Source organism: Microchirus variegatus (assembly GCF_963457635.1).
Source record: "Microchirus variegatus genome assembly, chromosome: 17".
Lineage (NCBI taxonomy): Eukaryota > Metazoa > Chordata > Actinopteri > Pleuronectiformes > Soleidae > Microchirus > Microchirus variegatus.
This window is the reverse complement of record NC_139818.1, coordinates 20710521-20732495: the sequence shown is the minus strand read 5'-3', so window position 1 is coordinate 20732495 and position 21975 is coordinate 20710521. Positions and strand designations below refer to the sequence as shown.

At 42.1% G+C, this 21975-nt stretch overlaps 1 protein-coding gene across 1 annotated transcript in view; it reads left to right on the top strand.

The window, feature by feature from the left end:
• The window catches only part of snx29 (sorting nexin 29), a 127064-nt gene that overhangs the window by 7703 nt on the left and 97386 nt on the right, over positions 1 to 21975 (top strand). The window contains exons 8-14 of the mRNA XM_083904118.1: positions 1608 to 2010; positions 2820 to 2932; positions 3154 to 3256; positions 3338 to 3411; positions 10845 to 10908; positions 11994 to 12122; positions 20897 to 20982. Of these exons, the coding sequence (XP_083760244.1) occupies positions 1608 to 2010; positions 2820 to 2932; positions 3154 to 3256; positions 3338 to 3411; positions 10845 to 10908; positions 11994 to 12122; positions 20897 to 20982 (972 nt within the window). The remainder of the gene's footprint in view (positions 1 to 1607; positions 2011 to 2819; positions 2933 to 3153; positions 3257 to 3337; positions 3412 to 10844; positions 10909 to 11993; positions 12123 to 20896; positions 20983 to 21975) is intronic.

The window sequence follows — 21975 nt, the reverse complement described above, 5'->3', positions numbered from 1 at the left end:
TATCACCTGTCATTATTCTCAGGTGTTGCTGAACAGTTTGTTTCTACATGTGCTCAGGTTTAAGTTTTGTTTTGATTTGTTTAATGAAAATGCAATAATAAGCCGGGCATTGGAAGAAAATAAATCGCTGATATCATTTCAGACACTCGGGAAGATCCTGGTCGTGATTTAATACCTGTGTGCACGAAAAAAACAACACCTACCAGCAAACTATACGCAGCCACAGTACAGGATTTAGTCGCTATAGCAACAATGTTCATCCATCCATCATCATGAGGGTTGCTGGTTCTAATCCCAGCTGACATAGGGCGAAATGCGTGGTAGAGGTTATCAAAAAATAATCTTTTTCAAATTTTTTTTTTTCAACAATCAGCCGATTAGTACAAATGATAATTGGCCGATTCGATTATTAACAGTTGCGAAATTTGGTTAATTAACTGTCTTTTTAATACTCATGTTATTTTACACATTTTCCATCTCTGGACACTTTGCTGAAAGCCTCTAAATCAACATGTCTAGCGGATGCAACACCAGGCAACTGCAGCAGCGTTGAAATCCCCCCGTGAAATGAAATAACCTCCAGACTGTCGGCCTCCTTGTTTGACCTCATTTAGACGTCTGCTCCGGTCATTCCTGTAGGGGGAGAAAAAAAACTTTCTGCGTTTTATCTTTCATCTGCTCTCTGAGAGGAGATGAGGAAGCTTTTAAATTCCACAACTCTGTGCTGGTAAAAAACGTTCCACCGGCGTTAAATGCGGAGGAAGTCGTCGGAGAGTCAGCGGGTAGGAGATTCACTAATGCACTGGCGCTCTGCTCTGAAAAGGAAGACGACTGACCACACATGGGCTTTTAGTGGACTAACTGGAATACACTGAAGATGCTGATGTCACCATTGCTAAACTTTATATGAGATTTTGTAGGGAGATGAGTAAAGTGAGTTGAATTAATTCAAGTTTCTTTTAACTGAGGGTTGAGATTTAAAGGGGACATATTATGCAAAATCAACTTTTAATCATTTTTATACTTATATTTGGGACTCTGGAGGCCCTAAGTGTTTTTGTGGTCCTCCTCAGTCTAAGTGCAAGAGGTAAAACATGTCATGTTGACGTCCGCACTCATTGCTACATCACAATAAGACATTCCTGGAATTGTTGTCTTGCGGAGCTCCGCGCCCTAAAAAACATGAGAGTGCAGGCGAGGGCAATAGTATCCGGAAGAGCGGAAGTCTACAAAGTGTTCTATTCAAACTTCCAACCTCAGAGGATTTACATTTTATATATGACGGCAATGTGCCGACTAGAGTCGGCAAATGATGGCTTTTCCAAATGCTAACTGCTGTTAGCTACCGGAGCCTCAGTGACGCTGACTTAGTTTCCTGTGTTTCATTTGCATTTAAAGATACAGGCACTCAAAAGTGAGTGTTCTGAACAGGGCTGTTTTGGCAGGGCGATGAACTGCTGTGGTGCTTCATCCTTAAGGTATTTTGACCAAAGCATGTCGCAGACATCTTCATTAGGACACCAGGGAACTAGGTTCACTTGTAAAAATAGGGTATAATTTTGTCTAATTTAAGTGTTTGTTCACCTTATTATTTTCCATTTTTTAAGACTCCGGGCTGAAGAAGGAGCGCCGCAGGAAAAAGAAGATCACCAACATCATTTCCTTTGACGACGCTCTGGACGGCGGGGCGGAGGACGAGGACGACGGCGACGAGGACTCTCAGAAGATGGGCGCGCTGAGGAAGAGTCACACGGCTCCCGCACAGAGCAGCGTGGAGGAGGGCGTAGACCCTTTGGGGCCAACCTTCTCCCAGTCGCCTGCCCAGAATGGCCTCGTCGAGCCGGGCATCGTCAGCTGGGTGGGGTCGCCCCATCCGTGTCGAACGTCGCCCATCGCCGTGCCGACTCTGCCCGACAGTAAGAGAATAGACAACGAGGAGGAGGAGGAAGAGGAGGAGGTGTACAAACCCAGAGTACACACTCAGGAGGAGGAGAGGAACAGCTCTGATCAGTGAGTCTGACGATATGAACTTATAAACACGTATATATAAAAAAGTGTTTAACATTTGAACTATTGAGAAATAAGTTCACATGATGCTGAATAAGTCTATCAGCTGTGCACAAATCATTCCCCGTGATTAATTTAAGACAAACGGATGCAACAGCAGAATTACGCTAGTAAAGCAACATGGCGGCAACCGGGTTAGAATATGACTGAAAACACGAAGAAACGCCCATGAAAAGTGAATTCTACTGCTCACTAAAACCTTGTCTTTGACCAGTTTGACAGTATAAATGCGTCTGCTCTGTTGCTGTATACACAAAAACGCTGATAGTATTGCTTGACGGATGATGTCGCATCATTTCTCTTCACAAAGACCAAACAGAGGCAGAACAACGGCATGAAAATCAGCAGAAGTTGCACTGACACTGCAGCATGAAATGACAAGCAAGAAAAGTTTGTTTAATTCCTCTCACAATTCTGTTTAATGGGCTGCTAACTATTAGCAGTTAAATCGTCATTATCTCTGATGTCCGCTGTTAATAAAAGTCCATAAATCCACTTAGGAATAATGGATGGAAAAGATCAGGACTTGCCTGAGCATAATTGTATTTTTAAATGTGATTTAGTGACGGCGTAATTCAGTGACGGCTACTTAAAAAAACGTGTTGGCACGTTGTATATTGTAACTGCTAATTGCTAATTCGGCGTACTTATAATCACGTCAGTTAAAGAAAATGAAAACAAATGGAGGCTTTTATTATAAGTGTTCACAAATTCAATCTGATAATCAAATTGAACTTGTTGTGGTTCTTTAGACTGGTGGTCGGGAGTCTGTCCAGCGTATCCACGTGGAGCCCTCTACAGGTAATGGCGGACCACAGCAGCTCAGACGTCCTCATTCCTCTGAACCCTGCAGATCCTCAGCCAGGTACGAAACACGCAGATGTTACTCGCATTCATGCTCCTACAAGGAAGAAATACATCGGCAAAAAGTAACTTCCTGGTATTCTTTGTGTGTCAAATCACTTTTTAATCTCCTCTGGGAATTAAGCCTACATTGTTTTGATTATAGTTACCAGCAGCAGCTGTGTTAGGGACTTTCTCAATGGCCCCGTGTGGCTTCATTTTCACTTTTACTTTTTCTGTCAGTGAACTCTGTGGAAGACGCGGCTGCATTTCCTGCTCAGTGTGAGTCAACAGGGCCAGTGGCAAACTGCGAGAGCAGCAGCCGCAGGACGGAGCTCGCATTCAAGTAAGTGTTTGTGGTTTTAAATGCATTTATGGCGTGAAAGCAAAAACAAATGCGCTGATATCTCCCTCTCATGTGCTGCAGTATGGAGTCGAGTCCACCGGCGCAGCCTCCTGCTCCGCTGCCATCATCTGCTCTGCCAGAGTCCATGACAGTGGGTGAGTGTTCGGTCGGTCGGTCGGTCGGTCGGTCTTCTTACTAAATTCCTGCTTTCTCTCGCCCCGACTTGTTTGTGTTGTTTTCGGAAATACCGGTTCTGTCAAATGAATCATCATCATGCACTTGAAGACATTGTTTTCATCAAACCTAAAGTCGCTGAAGCGTCGTGTGCAGAGGAACTGGGAGCTAATCAGCTTAAGACGACATATGAAGCCTTGCATAAACATCTAACCTCAAAAAACTAAGCTAGACTTCATTAATAAAAGTCTCCAAAAGTGTTTACAGGCAGGGCTCAGAGTACAATTCCCTTAAATCTAAATTAAATCAAACGCAAAAATCAGATATGACTGTAAAGACCACGCTAATGAAATCAACTCTTTCACCTGAGCTTTGTTATCATCAGACGACAGCCTTATCTCACACAGCTCCTTCTCAACAAGGAAGTTTGTGTGATGTTAATGAATCCTGTGGCACACGAGCTGAAACTGAAGCTTTTTTTTCATGATTAAAACAAGATTTCTGATTATTTCAGCTTCTTAAATGTGAATATTTTCATCGTTTCTTTGCTCCACATAACAAAGAAATCATTAAAACTGAATCATTTTGGTTTGTGGACCAAACAAGACATTGGAGAACATTTTCTGAGACATTTTATGGACTAAACCAAGAAAATAATCGACACACGCATGCTGTTGTTTGTGATAAATTAAATCAAAGCTCACTGATTAGTGTTCGTTCCTCGCAGTTAAAAGTGAACTAATTGCATCGAGTCAGGTGCCTGAGCCAAGAGATCCCCCCCCCCCACAAAAAAAACCATTGTTTTGGTCCATCAGAGTGAACAAATCCACCAGGTGGCACCGTCGTTCCAGCAGATGCACATATGGTGCTTTATTTAAATACACACACACTCACTCGTCTGCTCTTCTAGAAGGAACCTGAAGAAGATTCCTGCAATTTGCATCAGCTGTGGGAACATTTTAGATCTGATGAACATTTCGTTTAAAACGTGGCTGGAGTTCTGCTCCGCGGCTAATCAGAGTTTTAGACGCTTCACTTTGTCACAGTGAGACTGTTTTGATTATGTGGACTCTCCTCCTCTCTGTGTGTGTGTGTGTGATGTTGAAGGAGACTGAGAGCTGGTGTAGGAAACGGTGAGTTCAGTAGCCTGTAAGTACTTGGGAGTGAGCTGCTGTACAATCTATTAGCTCTCGGTAAGAAGGGGATGGGGGGGTCACGGGGGTCATGGAAAGAGCTGGTAATCTACAAATGGTTGTAGTGCGGAGAAAACAGTTTTCAAAAGGAAAAGCTCTCCATGACACCTCAGAGATAAACACTATACAGTGCAGTCAAGTGGCAAGAAAATGGACTGAATCTTGTTTCCACTACATTTCCTCTAACTGTCTTTGTTACTACCAAATAAAATCAGAAAAAGAAGAGTTTATTTATATTTTCTAGTCTTGATGAGCTGCAACATTGGGTTAAATGTCTTGCTCAAGGACACATATAGAGACTAGCAGAGCCAGGAATTGAAACCACAAGCTTCCATTTGAAAGACAACCCGCCCTACCACTGAGCTACCATGGCACAATACATTTTAAATCAGAAAAGTACAGTAAATGTACTATACTTTAAGACTTTTACTGAACTAATATTATAAAAAAGTGACTTCTGAATTTATTTTCCGCCAACAGACTTGTACTTTTACTCTAAGTATCACCTTTAAGGTACTTTATTCAAGTCTTCTGTATTGAACACACCCAAATAAAAGTTGGTGGTTGTAGTGGTAGAACATCTTTTAACAGTTTAGATCTTTGGCTACATCCGTACATCTCTGTTTTTGCTTAAAAACTCGCCCACACGACTTGCTTTACAGCGTTTTAAGGCGCTGATCGGGTGCGTCTTTGTTTTTAACACTCCAGGACTTCATTTTAGCCTGGCTGGGCAGAAACTGTAGACCTTTAAAACAACAAAACAATCATGCAGTTTCCAGCATTCACTTCCTGATTGGTTCTTATCAGCTGTGAGAGAAAAGGTTTCCCCTCATTGTCACGTTAATGAGAGGATCCTTGCTCTACCTTACTCTACATGAGTAATACTCTCTCAAACTACAGAGGAGAGAATCAACTTCATACTTGAAACTGAGCTAAAATTCTGCTTTATGTTGAATAAAAACAGAGTAGTACGTATGTAAGCCTCCGTATGTAAGAAAAGCTTGTGCGTAGCCACAGATCTGACCTGCGGTCCGTTCTTCACACAAAATCCCGTCGTATTCTTATCACGCCTGATGTGAACGATGCTCTGGGCTCAGTCCACAGCGTCTCAGATAAGGTCCGTTCTCTGAAGGTGGATTTATTTTTGTCTTTGTTCAAAGTTATTCTAAAGTAGATTCGCATCAGTGTTTTCAGGGTCGTTGTCCTACAGCGTCGGCGTCTGATCTTCAGCCGCTCTGTCACGATCCTTGATTAAACTCTGGGATTTGCTTACCCCTCAGTGGAACCGAGCCTTCCAGGCACAGATTCAATGATTCACTACCGTTCCTCGACAGCATTTCACCACTGGAGTTCTCTCGTCTACGTCATATAGAGTGGTGTGTGTTTTCAAAACGCATTTATCCAAAGTGGACGATCGATATCGAGATTCAATATTGTCTTTATTGTCAACTGAACAACAACGTTTCTTGTTGAAAAATGGGTGAAAGAGTGTAAATACTGTACAATAGAACAGTTTATTGTCATGTGCCCTATTTTGTGTGTGTTTTCCATTAAAAGTCACACTTTTATTCATCGAAAGACTTGCAAAATGAATAGAAAATATAGTCAAGACATTTTCAGCTGTGCTAACATCATTGCACAAGGGTTTTCTAATCATCCAATAGCCTTCTAACATGATTAGCAAACACAATGTACCATTAGAACACTGGGAAGGGGCCTCTATACACCTATGTACATATTCCATTAAAAACCAGACGTTTGCAGCTAGAATAGTCGTTTACCACATTAACAATGTATAGGGTGTATTTCTGATTCATTAAATTTTATATTCATTGGAAAAAAAAGTGCTATTCCTTCAAAAATAAGGACATTTCTAAGTGACTCCAAACCTTTGAACGGATACTGTACGTCAAGACTCCAAACTTACATATTTACACACGGTAATCTAAAACTACCTGACATGAATTCACTGTAACGTTGCTGTAAACATTGCAGTTTTTGCAGTTTCTCTTTGCCTCCTGTAATAATAATAATAAAAAAAAAAATCAAAGAGCAACAAGCATTTTTTTTTTCCTCCAGACTCTCTGACATTCAGCAATCACAGCGGGAAAAATCCATGCCGACAGAGGCACAGATAACACATTCTACGCCTTCTGTTGGCTCAATAGAGCAGAATGCAACGCAGCCAAAACAGAGTTTGGCATTTTGAAGGGAAGCACCACCACCCTTTGACTTTTTCCCTCGCTCTCTTGCTCTCGATATCTTATGGTCTCAGTGCTTTTACAACCTTAAAGCAACAGATACAGCAACTTCTTTTCTTTTTTTGTCTGTTTTTCGTGATGAGGAAGTAGAAAAGGGCCCAATGATTAAGAATCACATTACAATCACCGTTAATACATCATTGCGGATTTTGGGTTTCTGATTGTGATCTACTCGCTAAAATACGTCTCATAATCTCGTAAACGAAGGGTTTGAAGGGACGTGGAGTTCTTTGTACTCGTTAGGGTGATGAATGTGCAACGGAAACCGCTGTGAAATGTAAAATTATGTGACTCTGAAAGGAGATTTTCTACCAAACTTATGAAAGAAATAGTTGCTGTTATGTCATATTTTTTTCTCATACAAAGTTGTCCTGTCGGTGAATCTGAAGGTGAGAGGTTTGAAAGAAGTGACCTTTATTGCGGGAGCCATTGATGGTGAAATGAAAGATGTAGAACGATAGTTTGGATAGTTGTTTTTTGACCCATATTTGGGCTAAATATCAAGATATCTTAACCATGACGAGTGAAGAACGAGACATGCTATAAATAGACTGTATCATCACAACAATGCTGAAGAGCAGTGTTTGCCCTGTTAATGATCAAGGCTTATGAGTCACACACAGATTATTATTGCAAGCTCCTGCTGTGTGTGTGTGTGTGTGTGTGTGTGAAAAACTGAGCATAGAAACGGCTGTTAAAGAAGACATTTGAATGATTGAAACATTCATCAATTCATCGGTTTGAGTGTTTCTTTCCAATAATTACAACTTTTTGATTTTTCAGCTTCTTAAATGTGAATATTTTCTGGTTTTATTTGCTCCTCATAACCAAGAAATCATTAAAACTGATATAATAATATTGGTTTGTGGACATTTAGGAGCGTCGTCATTTCACCGTTCAATATTTTCAGACATTTTATGGAGCGAACAAGTCCTCGATTAATCGGGAAAATAATCGTCAGGTTACTCCATTCTGAAAATAATCATTAGTTGGAGTGATTTGGAGTTTTTATACTGTTATTTTGGGCTACATTGTATCTTTTTAGGCATTGATGTTGCAGCTTAATCTTTGTGTATTTGTGTATGAATGAGTTAAATGCGCCATATGTAAGAATGTGGCCAAAAACGGTTACTACACTCAAATTTAAAATACCGAGGTCTTTTCCGTTTCGTTTTTTCCGCCATTGTAGATCAGACGTAACTGGCAATCTGTGGTTGCTCGGCAGCTGAGACTCTACTGACTGCAATGATTGGTAGACGGCGGTAGGTGGTATATGAACATTATTCCAGAGTCTCTGTGACATATTAGGAGGATTTTACGGCCAGTTGCTTTAGATTTATTACAAAATGCACCGTGTACTATATTTTTTGGAGTGACACAATGACAATAATTCTCACTCAATTCAGTTTCAAACAAAGAACATCTGCTCACATGGATTACGCTGATTAAAAAACATAAAATAGCTACAGCTCACAATTATAGTCGGCTTTTTAGTAAAATGTCTTTCCCAAAACCCGAAATTTTACTATATGGAACATGGAGACCAGACGATATTCACATGATACAAAGAAGCTGAAGAACAAAAGATAAAGATAGAAGGACAGGTGGAGGTGGTCGCTCGGCCTCGGTCGTGTCCGTCGTCCAACGTTTGATTGCATGCGAGAGCCGGTGCTCCATTGATTAGAGAGTATGGAGTCTATAATTCACAAAGCCCCGCGATTACATGGTCTAGCTCTGCGCTAATGCCGCTATTATTGGAACAATTAAGCCGCGGCGCGGCAGGTTCTCATGGAGACACGTTGTGCACGTACGTATATATAATCACACGTGCACGTGCGCTGTGTTTCCCGTGACGTCAGACTCGCCTCAGCTCCCCCGCTAACGTCCCTAATGGCTCCACCGCAGTAAACGTGTAGTTTGGAGTAAAGGTCACGTTTATTTCTGGCCTGCAGATGTAGAGAATGGAGCGCTTGGTTGGTTGGTTGGTGTGGTGATAATAAAATAAATGTGCTCTTTTTTCACACTCCTCTTACTCTTTGTTCTCCTCCTCTTCCTCCTCACTCAGCCCGGGCTCTTTGCTCACAGCTGAAGGAGACCTACTTATGACTGAACCTACGTTGACACTCTACATTAGTTAGACGAATAGAGTCGTGGTCCCTGTGTGTGTGTGTGTGTGTGTGTGTGTGTGAGTGTGCGTGTGCGCTTGTATTTGTTACCTCTTTTTCTGGCATGAAACACTCGACCTCATGGAGACCAAAAGTTGGTCCTAATGAGGCAGAACCTCATTTTTGAGGAACTGTTCATGTTTAGGGCTAAGATTTGAATTGTGGTTAAGTTAAAGGGACAATATGTAGTATTTATGGGTTTATATAACCCAAAATCCACTTTTTTATACATATTATGTGCTCCTGCATTGTCTAGTCGCTGTATAATAGTTTTTGTTTCATTTTCGTAGTGTTTCAAAAAGTCATGTAAAATAACATGGTCGCGGGCCGCGGTTGCATAGCCACTGTTAGCAGCGAGATGCCATGTTTCTACCGGAGCCTGTAAGGACAAACGCGAGAGAACAAATCAAGCGTCTCTTTACTTGTAGCGGAAGTCCCGCCTCCTCTCTCTCCGCTTCGTCTGCTACGGCCGCGGTAGCTCGCCCTCTCCCTCGCCTCACGAACCTCATCTGCTGACACGGAGAAAGACGACGAGTTCGACATTTGACCGGCTGCGGATACCGTAGCGCTCAGGGAAGGGAGGGGGTGAGCAGAGCAGCAGGTCTTTGTTGTAAATTTCAGCCTCTCCTCTAGATGGCACTATAAACTACTTACTTCACCTTTAACATTAAGGTCAGACGTTAACTACTTATGCTTAAGGTTGGGGATAATGCTTTGTTTAGGCCAGGGGTTCTGGAGATATTTGGATGTGTTTGGATCCACGTAATAATAATCTCAAGTAGATCGACATTGTTCTGTGTTTTTATTTCAAAGTTTTCAAGGATTTTCATTGTTTCAGCTCGAGAATTAAACCCTCAGCCTTGACATTGAAAGGCGAGTCTTTCTACCACTCATCCACTGTCGTTCCTTGGTATTCAGAAGCCGGGACCAGAAAATATTGAGTATGATTTGTCAAAAGGTAATTTATATTATTTATTTGTTGTTGTTTTTTGAGAGCAGTAGCTCCCCCTGTGGACACCACAAGCACTGCAATTATTATCTCGTATCCACATGAACAGATGGATGTGATCCTGGTCCAGTGACTTCCTTGAGTTTTAAAGCTGTTAATCTTGCCTCCTTTTCCTTTTTTTTCCCTCTCTCCGCCTCACGGATCATTCGTCGTCGTTTGTCTGACTGTGTAAAGCTGATAAATATTTAAATACAACCAGCTTCCGGCTTCATGCAAATCACGTCTTGATTATAAGTGTCTGAGATCAGTTTTTCTGTTGTGTGGGCTATGGTTCCCATCACCAGGTGCTTGTCGATGTTATTTATAAGTGGAAATGGCAATAATAACTCACATGTTTCTTCTAAATTCTGTTTAGCAAACTTGATATGTCGATAATAAATTTGTTTCCCGATAATTCTTAAGGAATAACATTAGTTTAATGCGAATCTTAGTCGGTCGCCACTACATATATCTCTACATTATTGTCTCGTCTCGTGTGTATTTTTATATCAGAAAATTTTTATATACATAAAAGTAGGATTTTTGCAATAAACAACCTGCTCTCTGTGAGGCGGAGGGAAAATAGAAACTTCTGTCAGCGGCAGAATATAAAACATAATTTTACCAGAGCACGGGTGGAACAAAAGTGCAGCATTAATTCAGGAGAGAGTGAAAGTGGGCTTGTGTTATTATTTCTACACTTGCAAACTGAAAGTCATTAGTCCATGTTTATTGGTGTGTTTATTTTATGTATATTAGGGTAGTTTTAGTCTCACATTCTTACTCTCTCTCTCTCTCTCTCTGCAGTGGAGCTGCGCCAGGCCATCGTCGCCATGATGAACAGAAAGGACGAGCTGGAGGAGCAAAACACGTAAAAAAAAAATACTTTATCTATCTACACACAAACGGTTATCGTTATGATCTTCCACATTAATCGCGTCAGGCAGAAAACAGTTCAGTTGTGTGTTTTTTGACCTCTGCCACGAGGTATATGTTTTCGCCGGAGTTTGTTTGTCTGTCTGTCTGTCTGTTAGCAACATGACTCAGAAAAAGTCACGGACGGATTTGGATTACATTTTCAGCAAATGTCCGCAATGGGAGTAGGAACAAGAGATTAAATTCTGGGCAACATCCGTAGAGGCTATCACTATTTTTATCGCTATTTTGTGGGGGGCTGAGTTGCCTTGGCGGAGGTCCGTGCTCTCCGAGTGCTTTTCTAGTTTGTTTTGTTTTGTTTTTTGAACAATGTGTTCATTGAGTTTTCCAACAAAAACCCAGACATAATAATAGAAATTAAATAAAAAGTGAAAACACATATAAAAACACACCTATATATATATACATATATACATACATACATGCATACCGACACAAAGAAAATATGCATTCTCAATACAATCACTCCTTATTATCAATTATATAATCTATGAGCAATATCTATAAACCCATAACCAGTATCCCTAGTTAAAATAAAAAAAATAAAAAATAGATAAATATGCAAATACATACACGCACACAGGCAACTACGCAGAATAAACGTGATCAGAATAAACTGTTTTTTAGGATTTAACATCTTTTTGTGATTAATCATAATTAATGCGAGTCGTCTGCCAAGCGGCATTTAGATTTTTAAATGATAAACTGTGATTTGGACCCGTTGCATGAAATGAACAGTGTAGCACTCACCGACGAGTGTCTGAATTTCACTCTGCTCGTCAAATTAAGCACCCTTGATTATGTTTATCTGTGGTTTTGAGATTAAAATAACATCGCACCCAAAATGTCAACAGATACTTTGTGTGAATGTTAAAGATTGGGGTCTGCGTAGAGGAAACGTCTACTGAATATAAAATCTGGTAGGGATTTTAATAGGACGTTTGTGTTTGTCTGTGTCTGTGTCTGTGTGTGTGTGTGTGTGTGTGTGTGTGTGTGTGTGTGTGTGTGTGTGTTTGTCAGGTCTCTGCGCTCTCTGCTGGACGGGGAGATGGAACACTCAGCTGGCCTGAGGCAAGAAACGGATCTGCTGAAGAGGAAGCTGGCAGAGCTGGAGGAGAGACACTCGGCCAAGGTCCAGGCACTGGCCAGGTATGAAGCAGCTGCGGTGGCGAGTTAAAAGTACACAGGGTCCCCACGGGTCCTGGGAATCCTTGAAAGTTTTTTCGAGAGAGGTCATTGAAAGAACGTGAAGATTTTTAGGTAAAGGTCTCGGCCTAACCAGAACAAACATGGAGTCATAATTACTAGCGTTGTTGTGGATACTGTCCACTGTCTCTCTCTTCGCCGTTGGCGTGACATTTCTTGCAGAACAATGAGCGAGAAAAGTTAAGCAAGAGAGCACAAATGACGACGTTATGCTCATCTTAAGCCGTGTCGGCACATTCTGTCCTTGAATTCGATGGAATTGGTCCTTGAAAGTCCTTGAAAAGGCCTTGAATTTGATGTCAACCAAGGTGTGTCAACCCTAAGTACATTAGTGTGATAACTAGTACATACAGTGTGGGAGATTAACATGATTTAAGATTTCTTAAGACTCATTCTGTACATATATGGCAGCAGTTTTCATAAATGCAACACAGTCTGATCTGTTTATATATATATACACAACTATATGCATGATGTTATCTTCATTTTATGGGTCAAATAGGTTTTACGGCTTATTTGGGATTAGTTTAATACTAAACTGAGACCCCTGGTTCAGTCAGAGTCAGAATACACATCCAGTGTGCCTCATTTGGGTCAATATGTAGCTGAAATGTGATGTTACAAGCAGTGACCCCTAGTGGCATGGCAGAGATTACATACTGTGTTTTTAAGTTCCCCTTTATTAACTGCTGTCCAGCGACACCATTAGACGTTTATGTAAAAGCTGTAACAGCCCAGAGGACCTAGCTTCACGTCTGTGCTTTAAACTGCTTTGTTGCTGCTGACTGTGCTGTGTGCCGACAGTAGCCGCATCGCTGTTTTACACATAATCACAGTAATTACTGCTAAAACCGAGAGGGACTGCAGTTTCTCCGAGTATCACTCTTCCCGTCTCCCCTTGATTGAAAATTATTGGCACGCTCATTGTGGATTATAATTTCTCGATGAAACACACTTTTTTTTTTGTCCCACTGAGTGACCCACACACACACACACACACACACACCGTTTCCCCCCTGAAAGTGAATCTGCGTCACCCCGGCGTCGACAATTGATTTCCTGTATGCCAGGAGTCTTCAGTTGAGCCCCGAGCCCTTTAAATAGAGGATTAGTCATCCTTCAGCAGTCTCAGCCAGTCTGTGTTCAGATAGTAGCCTCCTACAGTAAAAGCCAAGCCACCTGCTCGGATTGATCCAGCTAATCAAAGTCGTTACGTGCTAAGGGACGCGCGGCTGCAGCTGACGGCCTTGTCGTCTGCGGCGGACGCTGCCAAGACTTGATGGTTTCCTTGTTCACATGAAGCACGTTAAAGTGCAAAGAGTGTTGGGGGCGAGGGGGGGGGGAGGAAGGAGTGATGGCGTCACGTTTGCCCTGCGCTTTCTGCGGGTCGACTGTGACATGCAGTCCACACGTCTGAGTCTGAGTGCAACACGCAGACTTGCACTCAGCGATATTGTCCGCGCGCTAAATCTCAAGTGCTGCTTTTTCCCCTTCTCAGCCAAATCTGCCTCGATCAATAGCGGCTATAAATATCAACCGAAGGAGCAGCTAGCCACTGAGTGAGCGCTGAAAGCTGTCAGAGAATCGTTCAGTGGAAAGGGGGCTACTGGCAACGGTTGCTATGTATCCCACAATTCCTTTGTGCTCCAATCGCACACTGTGAGGCTGAACCGGAAGCCAGAAAAGCCTGATATAGAATCTGACGCCTGAACGGTAACATCCTAACACCGTTGGCGTCCTCTTTGACCTCTTTAAACTCCCAACTTGATCGTTTAATGGGCACTAACGTTGGACAAAAGTGTTCAGGTTTCGATGTTTAACTTTTACCAGCATCTTGCGTCATGTGTGTGTGTGAGTGTGTGTGTGTGTGTGAGCCCGGCTTTTATGCGTAGGCGGCAGAGGATGAGCGAGTCGCCATAGATAGATTTTTTCGGCTGACGTAAACGCCGGCAGAGGGGAGTGGGCTAAACCGAGCTCATTCTCCTGAGCTACTCGCACACAAAACTCAAGATGTACAGCAGCTGGACTCTTATTCAAGCACCCGTCCAAATATAACATGAAAGACCACCTCACCGTGCCTTCCAGCCTGAAATCTTACAGCACATTCAACTCGATACTCACCGAAAAAGCAATGTAGGGACTACAAAAGAAACATTTGCCTGTTTCTCATTTGATTTATGACGTCTGTAAACACTTTCCTGAGCAGTTAATGGTCTCTGTCACTACATTTAGGTCATCTTCAACTGAACATGATGGTGATTTTGCAAAAAAGCTGTTCTGATGGTCAATAATGGACATTACAGCCATGTTTTTGAGCCTAAAATGAAGTACTACAGTGTAGAATAATTTCCACCCACGCTTTGCTGCTGTCGACAAAAAAAGTCGACAAAAAATCGACATGTGGACCTCGACAATCGACTCTAAAAATTTGTGAAATTCCCATCCCTAGTTGCTGCAACATGGGGTTAAGTGGAACAGAAATTGAACCCGCAACCTTCCAGTTGAAAGACAACTCGCCCTACCATTGAGCTACCATGTCTCAATCCCAACTCCTCTACTTTAATCAGAAAATTACTTTTGATACTTAAGTACAGTAAATGTCATATACTTTAAGACTTTTACTGAAGTAATTATAATATAAAGGGACTTCAACTTCTACCAAAGTCATTTTCTGGTAAGATACCTTAACGTTACTTGATACAAGATGGTCTTAGTGGCATCATAGGCGTGATGGCCCCTTACCCTCACCTTAACCATCACAACTAAGTGCCTAACTTTAACCCTTACCCTAACCCTAATTTTTGATACTTAAAATACATGACATATACTTTAAGACTTTGACTTAAGTAAAATTATTAAAAAGTGACTTCAGATTCTTCCAAAGTCATTATCTGGTAAGATAACTTATACAAGGCGCAAGTCGCATCATAGGCGTGATGGCCCCTTAAACCTAACCTTAACCATCACAACTAAGTGCCTAACCTTAACCCTTACCACAACTTTTGATACTTAAGTACAACAAATGTCATTTACTTTAATAAAAAGTGACTTCAGCTCCTACCAAAGTCATTATCTGATAGGCGTGATGGCCCCTTACCCTAACCTTAACCATCACAACTTAGTGCCTAACCTTAACCCTAACCCTAATCCTAACCTAAACCCAATTCAAACCCTAATCCCAAAACCAAGTCTTAACCCTGAAAAAGGGCTTTAAAAGTATGGGGGGCCCCCAGACACACAGGTTCATACAGACCTCCATTCATTTGAATATCCCTAATCAAAACCTTAACCAGTTAACCAGGTGACCTAAGCGCAGTTGAAATCTCAGCCTTAACCTTCTCAGAAATTAGGTTCTGTCTCATTAGGACCAGGTTTTGTTTCTCCGTGAGGTCTACTGATCCTGACAAGTTCAGTGTTTATGCCAAATACAAGTACACACAAACACACACACACTCTTCTTCACAACCAATTCTTCTCCCTATTTAGACATCAGTTGGCAGAGCGTTGCCTCTCACAACATGAAGATAGGAAAGCAGCCAGTCAAGTGGGCTTAGGCCAGGAAGTGGTACCTCGTCATAGTGTGAGGGGGTGGTTTGGACAGGCGGACACAGGCTCACACACACACACACACACACACAGTATGCACGCACACGCATGCACAAACCCACAAGAAATGGGAGCAGATGCCTTTTTCTTAGCTGGCAGAGCTGCCATCTTTCCTCAAGACAGTCTGGTGTGGCTCATCTCAGAAGTGGCAGAGAGGAGCAGCTGTGAAGTTTGTCTCGTTTTACTCGTCGGGAGCGTTCAGACTCGCTCTTTTCTGTGTTTGGGAAGTCGTTTGTGTCAAACCGCCTCCAGGGATGCATTCATTTTCTATCGTCCTTGCTGAACACCGTAGCCTAGCTATTTTTTTTTTTCTTTGCACCGGACTTTTGGAAGTCTAACACGCGTTTTTTGAAGTGTTTCTTTTTGCGGTAAATTGCACTCGGGAGCATTACTCAGCTCCTGCGCCGACCGTCTCTGAGGGCGTCTTTGTACTTCTCATTTACTACTTCCAAACAAAACCAGAGTGTACCTGAAGAACAGCCAATTTAGCGGCGTTTATTGCACATTAGGATGGCTACCGAACACGGGGATAATAGAGCGAAGGGGTTGGGAGAATAGTGGAGAGGAAGAAGACAAAAAAGACCTCTGGGAATCAAGTCAACATAAGTAATTACTGTGAGGAGACTTTCTGCTACATTATTGGTTTTATGCAAGGAACATTCATACGCTGTTTCCCCTTTCACGCCAAATATTTACTTTGCCTTTTTTTTCCCCCACAGTTTCTTATACTTTTTACCATCATTAGCGCACACCCTGTCTCTTAAAGGTTGACTAGAAACGACTGTTGATATTCAAACTCGGAAGCTTATATCGCTTCCTCAGGAGCTCCGTATGCGTAGCTGTGTGCGTGTTACGTGATGTTTACGTGTGTTTTATTTGTGAATCAATCACCCCAAGAAAGAGGATCTGGCATTTACCGTTTATGACCATTCCTCGGGAAATTGACGTTGTTTCCAGTCCAGACTTTAACAGTAGGGCTGAAACGATTACTCGATTACTCAATTAATCATCACCTGTGGAAAATAATCAGTATCAGTCAGTATCGGTATCGGTCCGATACCGGTCAAAAATCAATGGATCGGATATCGGACTAAATGAATACAATGCAAAATCCAATATGATACAAAAATCCTCAAGTCGTGTTTGGGCTGTTATATTTCTTCTTTTTGCGGAGAACAATATTTGTTACACAGTTGGAGAATCATGTCCTTAAGAATGACTCGGTAGCAGAGTTTGTGATATCATTATCGGGCACAAAAAAGTGGTATCGTCCCATATCGTCAACTTTTTTGATATATCGTTTTGACTGTTTTTTTACCCATCGTTCCTCTTGATTTTTCAGCTCCTTAAATGTGAATATTTTCTGGTTTCTTTGCTCCATATGACAAAGAAATCATTAAAACAGAAACTTGGCGTGTGATAAATGAACACGATGGTGGTCAGAGCTTCTGTTAACTATACAGATGTGTGCGTATCGTGAACCCTGACGCCTGTGTTTTTTCAGTCGACTCTGAAATTGCGTTTGAAAGCGTATGTGCCGTGCGGCTCGCTCTCTTGTAAGAGCAATATTCATCCTTAACCTTGCTTATTTACATTGTCACACTGACGGCTCTTATATATCAACCGACAGCTGCCGCCAATTTCCCCCCGAGAACGCCGCTCATATGGCTCACATTGGAATGCAGGTGTGATGTTCATCTGGCTCTGGATTGTGTTGCCGTATGTGTGTGTGTGTGTCTTTATAATCTCTTCTCATGCTCCGGTTGATGTAACTTTTGTATAATCCTGTCTTAGGTTTGCAAGGCAGTTGTGTGTGTATATGTGTGTGTGTGTGTGTGTATACAGTAGATACACAACTGTCAATCAAAGCTCACTAAGCTCATGCGCACAGTTTATTTATTGGACTAGTTATTAGTCTTGAAACAGGTATTATAAGTTATTGATATGATATTATTCATTATGATTGAATGAACATGTTGCAGTGTGTACAAAAAATTATGAGCTGTGCCGAACAATTGTTTTTATAATCAGTAAATCATTTGTTTTCTTTGATTGGAGTTTCGTCCATAAAATGTGGAAGATTGTGTCAAATTTCAATCGAATGTCCTCAAAAAACTCCTCAAAATTGTGTTTTTTGTCCACAAGTCAAAGATATCCAGTTTAGTAATAATATTAATTAATAATTGTATAGCACCTTTCATACAAGGATTGCAGCTGGAAGTGCTTCAGAATAAAAGGAAAATTAAATTTAAAAGGAAAAGGGATGCAAATATGACAATAAAGCACAACACAGGGTGGAATGAAAAGGAAAAGTCTCAAGCCAAAAAGTAAAAACCACTGATTTAACTTGCTGGAATAAAAATAGGAGAAGGCTATAGATTCAAGAGGTTAAAGTTTAGTGTCTAGTGAAACTAGAAGATATTGAAAACTAGCTTTTATTTTATTAATACCAATTAAAACCAATCAAAAATAGCATATTTATAGTACTAATAATAATTATAACTATTAATAATTGCATTCTGCATGGAGTTGTGTGCGTGGGTTTTCTCCAGGTTTCCTTCACAGTCCAAAAAAACATGCAGATTTTGGGATTCGGCAGATTGGACACTCTAAATTGACCGTAGGTGTGAGTGTGAGAGTGGACGGTTGTTTGTCTCTGTGTCCCTGTGATGGACAGGCGACTTGTCCAGGGTGAACCCCGCCTTTCCTCCTACGTCACCTGGGATTGGCACCAGCGACCACCTGTGATGTGGAGGATAAGCAGTAGAAGATGAGATGAGATAAATCATTGATTCATCGTTTCATTGTAATAAATGAATGCCCTACATTTACTACTGAAAAGATCATTTTAAAACCAGTTCCTTCACACCTGCTCTTACAAGAGATGCAATTTTCATTTTCACAAGAAATGAGACAGTTCTGGATATGCGTGCATCTTCACACACACTCAGAGACAGTGCTGTGTGTGTGTGTGTGTGTGTGTGTGTATTAGCTCTAATTTAATCAGGCTGGAACAGTATCTGGGCTGCGGGGTGGTTCTGATAACAACGTCGCAGACGGCTCCTCGGAGAGCTCGTCGCGTGGATTCACGAGATCTCCCAGCAGGCGCTTCTTTTGTTGGTCGGGAATGAGGGCTGATAAGCAGGGCACCGCACACACACACACACACACGCACAAAAGCCCTTTGAAAATGAGGGGTTTGGGTTGATGGTGGCAGAGCAAAGACAAAGGCTGTTAAATTTAACTGCCAAGGGCATAAAGCCACACTCCAACCCTGATTGATTTCCTCCGCAAAGTCGATGATGTTTAAACGCTAACGGCTTGTAAAGAGACCGCCTCTTTCTCTCACTCGGCTTCTTCATCACTGTGTCTTTGTGTCTGTGGCTTCAGCTTCAGTCTGACACACACAGAGAGTCTGAACAGTTCGTATTTATGACTTCAGCTCAATCTGGACTCCAAGTGACTAATCTGACAGAGAAACTAGTCGTTTTCAACACAATTACCAAAATTACAAAAGCTGCAATTTAGTCATTATACTTTTAAGTGATAGAGCCTGCAACCAGTAATCAATTATCGATCCATGTATTGATGACTAAACTGAATGCCACCTGGTTTGAGGTGGATTTCTTAAACCGGTTGTGTGACTTTTAGCTTCTTAAATGTGGATATGATCGGGTTTGTTTGCTCCAAACACTAAATCATGATCTTTGGTTTCTTGCAAGTTCTCATCCTTGCATTAGAGGATAATAACAAAAAAGTGCTCTAAACCTGATGTGACTGGCTTCACATTGAAGTATCTCTAAAATACTGAATGCTCAGTATAATTTTTTCACTCTTTCTAGACGAACGAGACATTATTGCATATCTGAGACGAGCAGATTTTGTCAATGTGTCAAAGGTCACTGGTCGCGAACGTCTACATAACGGACGTTAACAGTTGCGGAAGATCGGAGTGGATACGCTGCACTTGCATTTCAGGCGGATGCCGCAACAGAGCCACATAGTTTCAGCAGAATTCAGCACGAGTGGGAGAGGAAGTAGGAAAATCTGGCTTTTCAGAATAAAACACCCTGTGTATTTCAATTAAATAAAAAAGCTTGCAAACGCAGCGACTCCAGTTGTGCTGAAGCGAGACACAAGCAGTGCAGTTCACTCAAACTCTGTCAATTCCTATGCATTTCTTGCACTGTAGTTTGAGTATGCATGTCCAAATAATGTCTCAATCCCTCTCCAGAGATCTTGAACGAGTGGCCTTTCTGTGTAGAGCTTGCACGTTCACCATAGGCGTTGGGCCAGAATTGATCTGGCAACCGCCGGTTTTGTCTCCAGCTGTCCCTGCACCTCATGCGGAGGATAAAGCCGTGAACGATTGAGCGATTAAAAAGGATTCACGTCAACATCGGGTGTAAAGACGTTCTCGCCCGACGCCACCTGTTACTTTGACTACGTGAGGGTGCGACGGAAGATTTGAAACACAAATCAAGTCGCAGCTTTGTAAATATATATCTACCCGTCACCTGCCGCCTGGATTAGATTTCAGGTGTTTTAATTTTCAGCGCTCCTCCTGTGTCACAGCATGTTTCACCCCCCCCCCCCCCCCCCGACACTGTCTGCCATCGTACTGTCATGAAGCAGAGTAAACAACTTCCTGTCAGTGTCTCTCTGCTGCTGCTGCAGTCGTCTGGCCTTCTGTCATTGTGACCCTCTAAAATACACACACATCTGAGGCATCTGTTTATAATTTAAAGGCAGGCAAATTGACAATATTAAAGTCTAAACGCTTTAATTCCCAAAAATTACCACAATCCCCGGCGACAGGTGTGAATTCCCCTCTTGCGTTATTTGTGCTCGGTGACTCAGTCGCGATGAATGATTTTATCAATCGTTATAAATGTATTCAAATTGCTCTAATTGTGAGCTGAACCGTTTTTGATGAGCGCGTGGAAAAAGCCAGATGCTCCCGCTTATCAAGACTGCTCTGCAGAACGTGGCAAGGTGTCATATTTGTAGAGAAAGAATTGTAATGGAATACAACTCATCAAAAGAAGGCATTACGACAGACTAAATTGCTCACATGCGTGTATGTTTGTTTTGTGTGTGTGTTTGTGCAGGGAGAACGAGGTCCTGAAGGTCCAGTTGAAGAAGTATGTGGGGGCGGTGCAGATGCTGAAGAGAGAGGGCAGCGAGGCCAATGACGGTAAGAACACACACTCGTGCACACACACACACACACACACACGCACAGATTTCATATCTGTGTCCCAGTTGTTCATCTGTTTCCCTCACAAACAGGAAAACGCTTACAGATGCACACACAGAGAATAATAAAGGTCATCAGTTTGCCCTACACACACCTCACACCAGGCCTGATGCATTATTTCTCAGCTGTTCCTCCAGTGACTGACCTTCATTTTCACGGTGCGACGCTCTGTCAAACACTATACTCTCTCTCCTCTTCCTCCGCCTGTGTTTCCTCTCACCCTAGTTTATTTTAGTTTTTCGGCGAGGTCTGATAACTTTGACTTTGCTCTCCTGATGCTGCGGCTGATGTGAGCGGTGCTCTGTTTAAAGACTGCTGAGATAAGCCCCCCCCCCCCCCACTCACCTCCCCACCTCTGTATCAAAGGCAAATAAAGTGGACTTGGATGATTGTGGAGGGCCACAAAATGGCTAATTGGGTTTTAGGAGGAAAGGAAGGAGAGCTGTTATCTGTGACAGCCAAAGGTCTGTGTGTTTGAGGGTTTTCGGACTTGAGAAACGATACGTAGAGCTTTGTAGTGTTCGGTACAGAAGCAGAGAGCAGCCATGGTTGTGGTTTGCGCTCTTGCTTTTGCAGCAAGAAAACCCGAGTTCACGACTCGGTTGAAACAAGGGCCTTTCTACATGGAGTTTGCATGTTCTCCCCATGTGTGTCCAGGTTCTCCAGCTTCCTCTTACAGTCCAAAAATATGCAATATGGGATTATATGTCTAGGGTGTGACCCTGCCTATTGCCCTATGTTGGGCTGAGATTGGCACAGCATCCCCCTGTGATAGGTAGGTAGATGGGATAACAATGCTCTTTTTCCCCATGATAACGAGATAATTGTGGAGAGACTGAATAGTGTTGGGTTGATAATCCCACGGATTGGCATCAAACGACTTGCAAACAGGCACAAATTGTATAATCAGGGTGGACAGGGTGGTTTCAG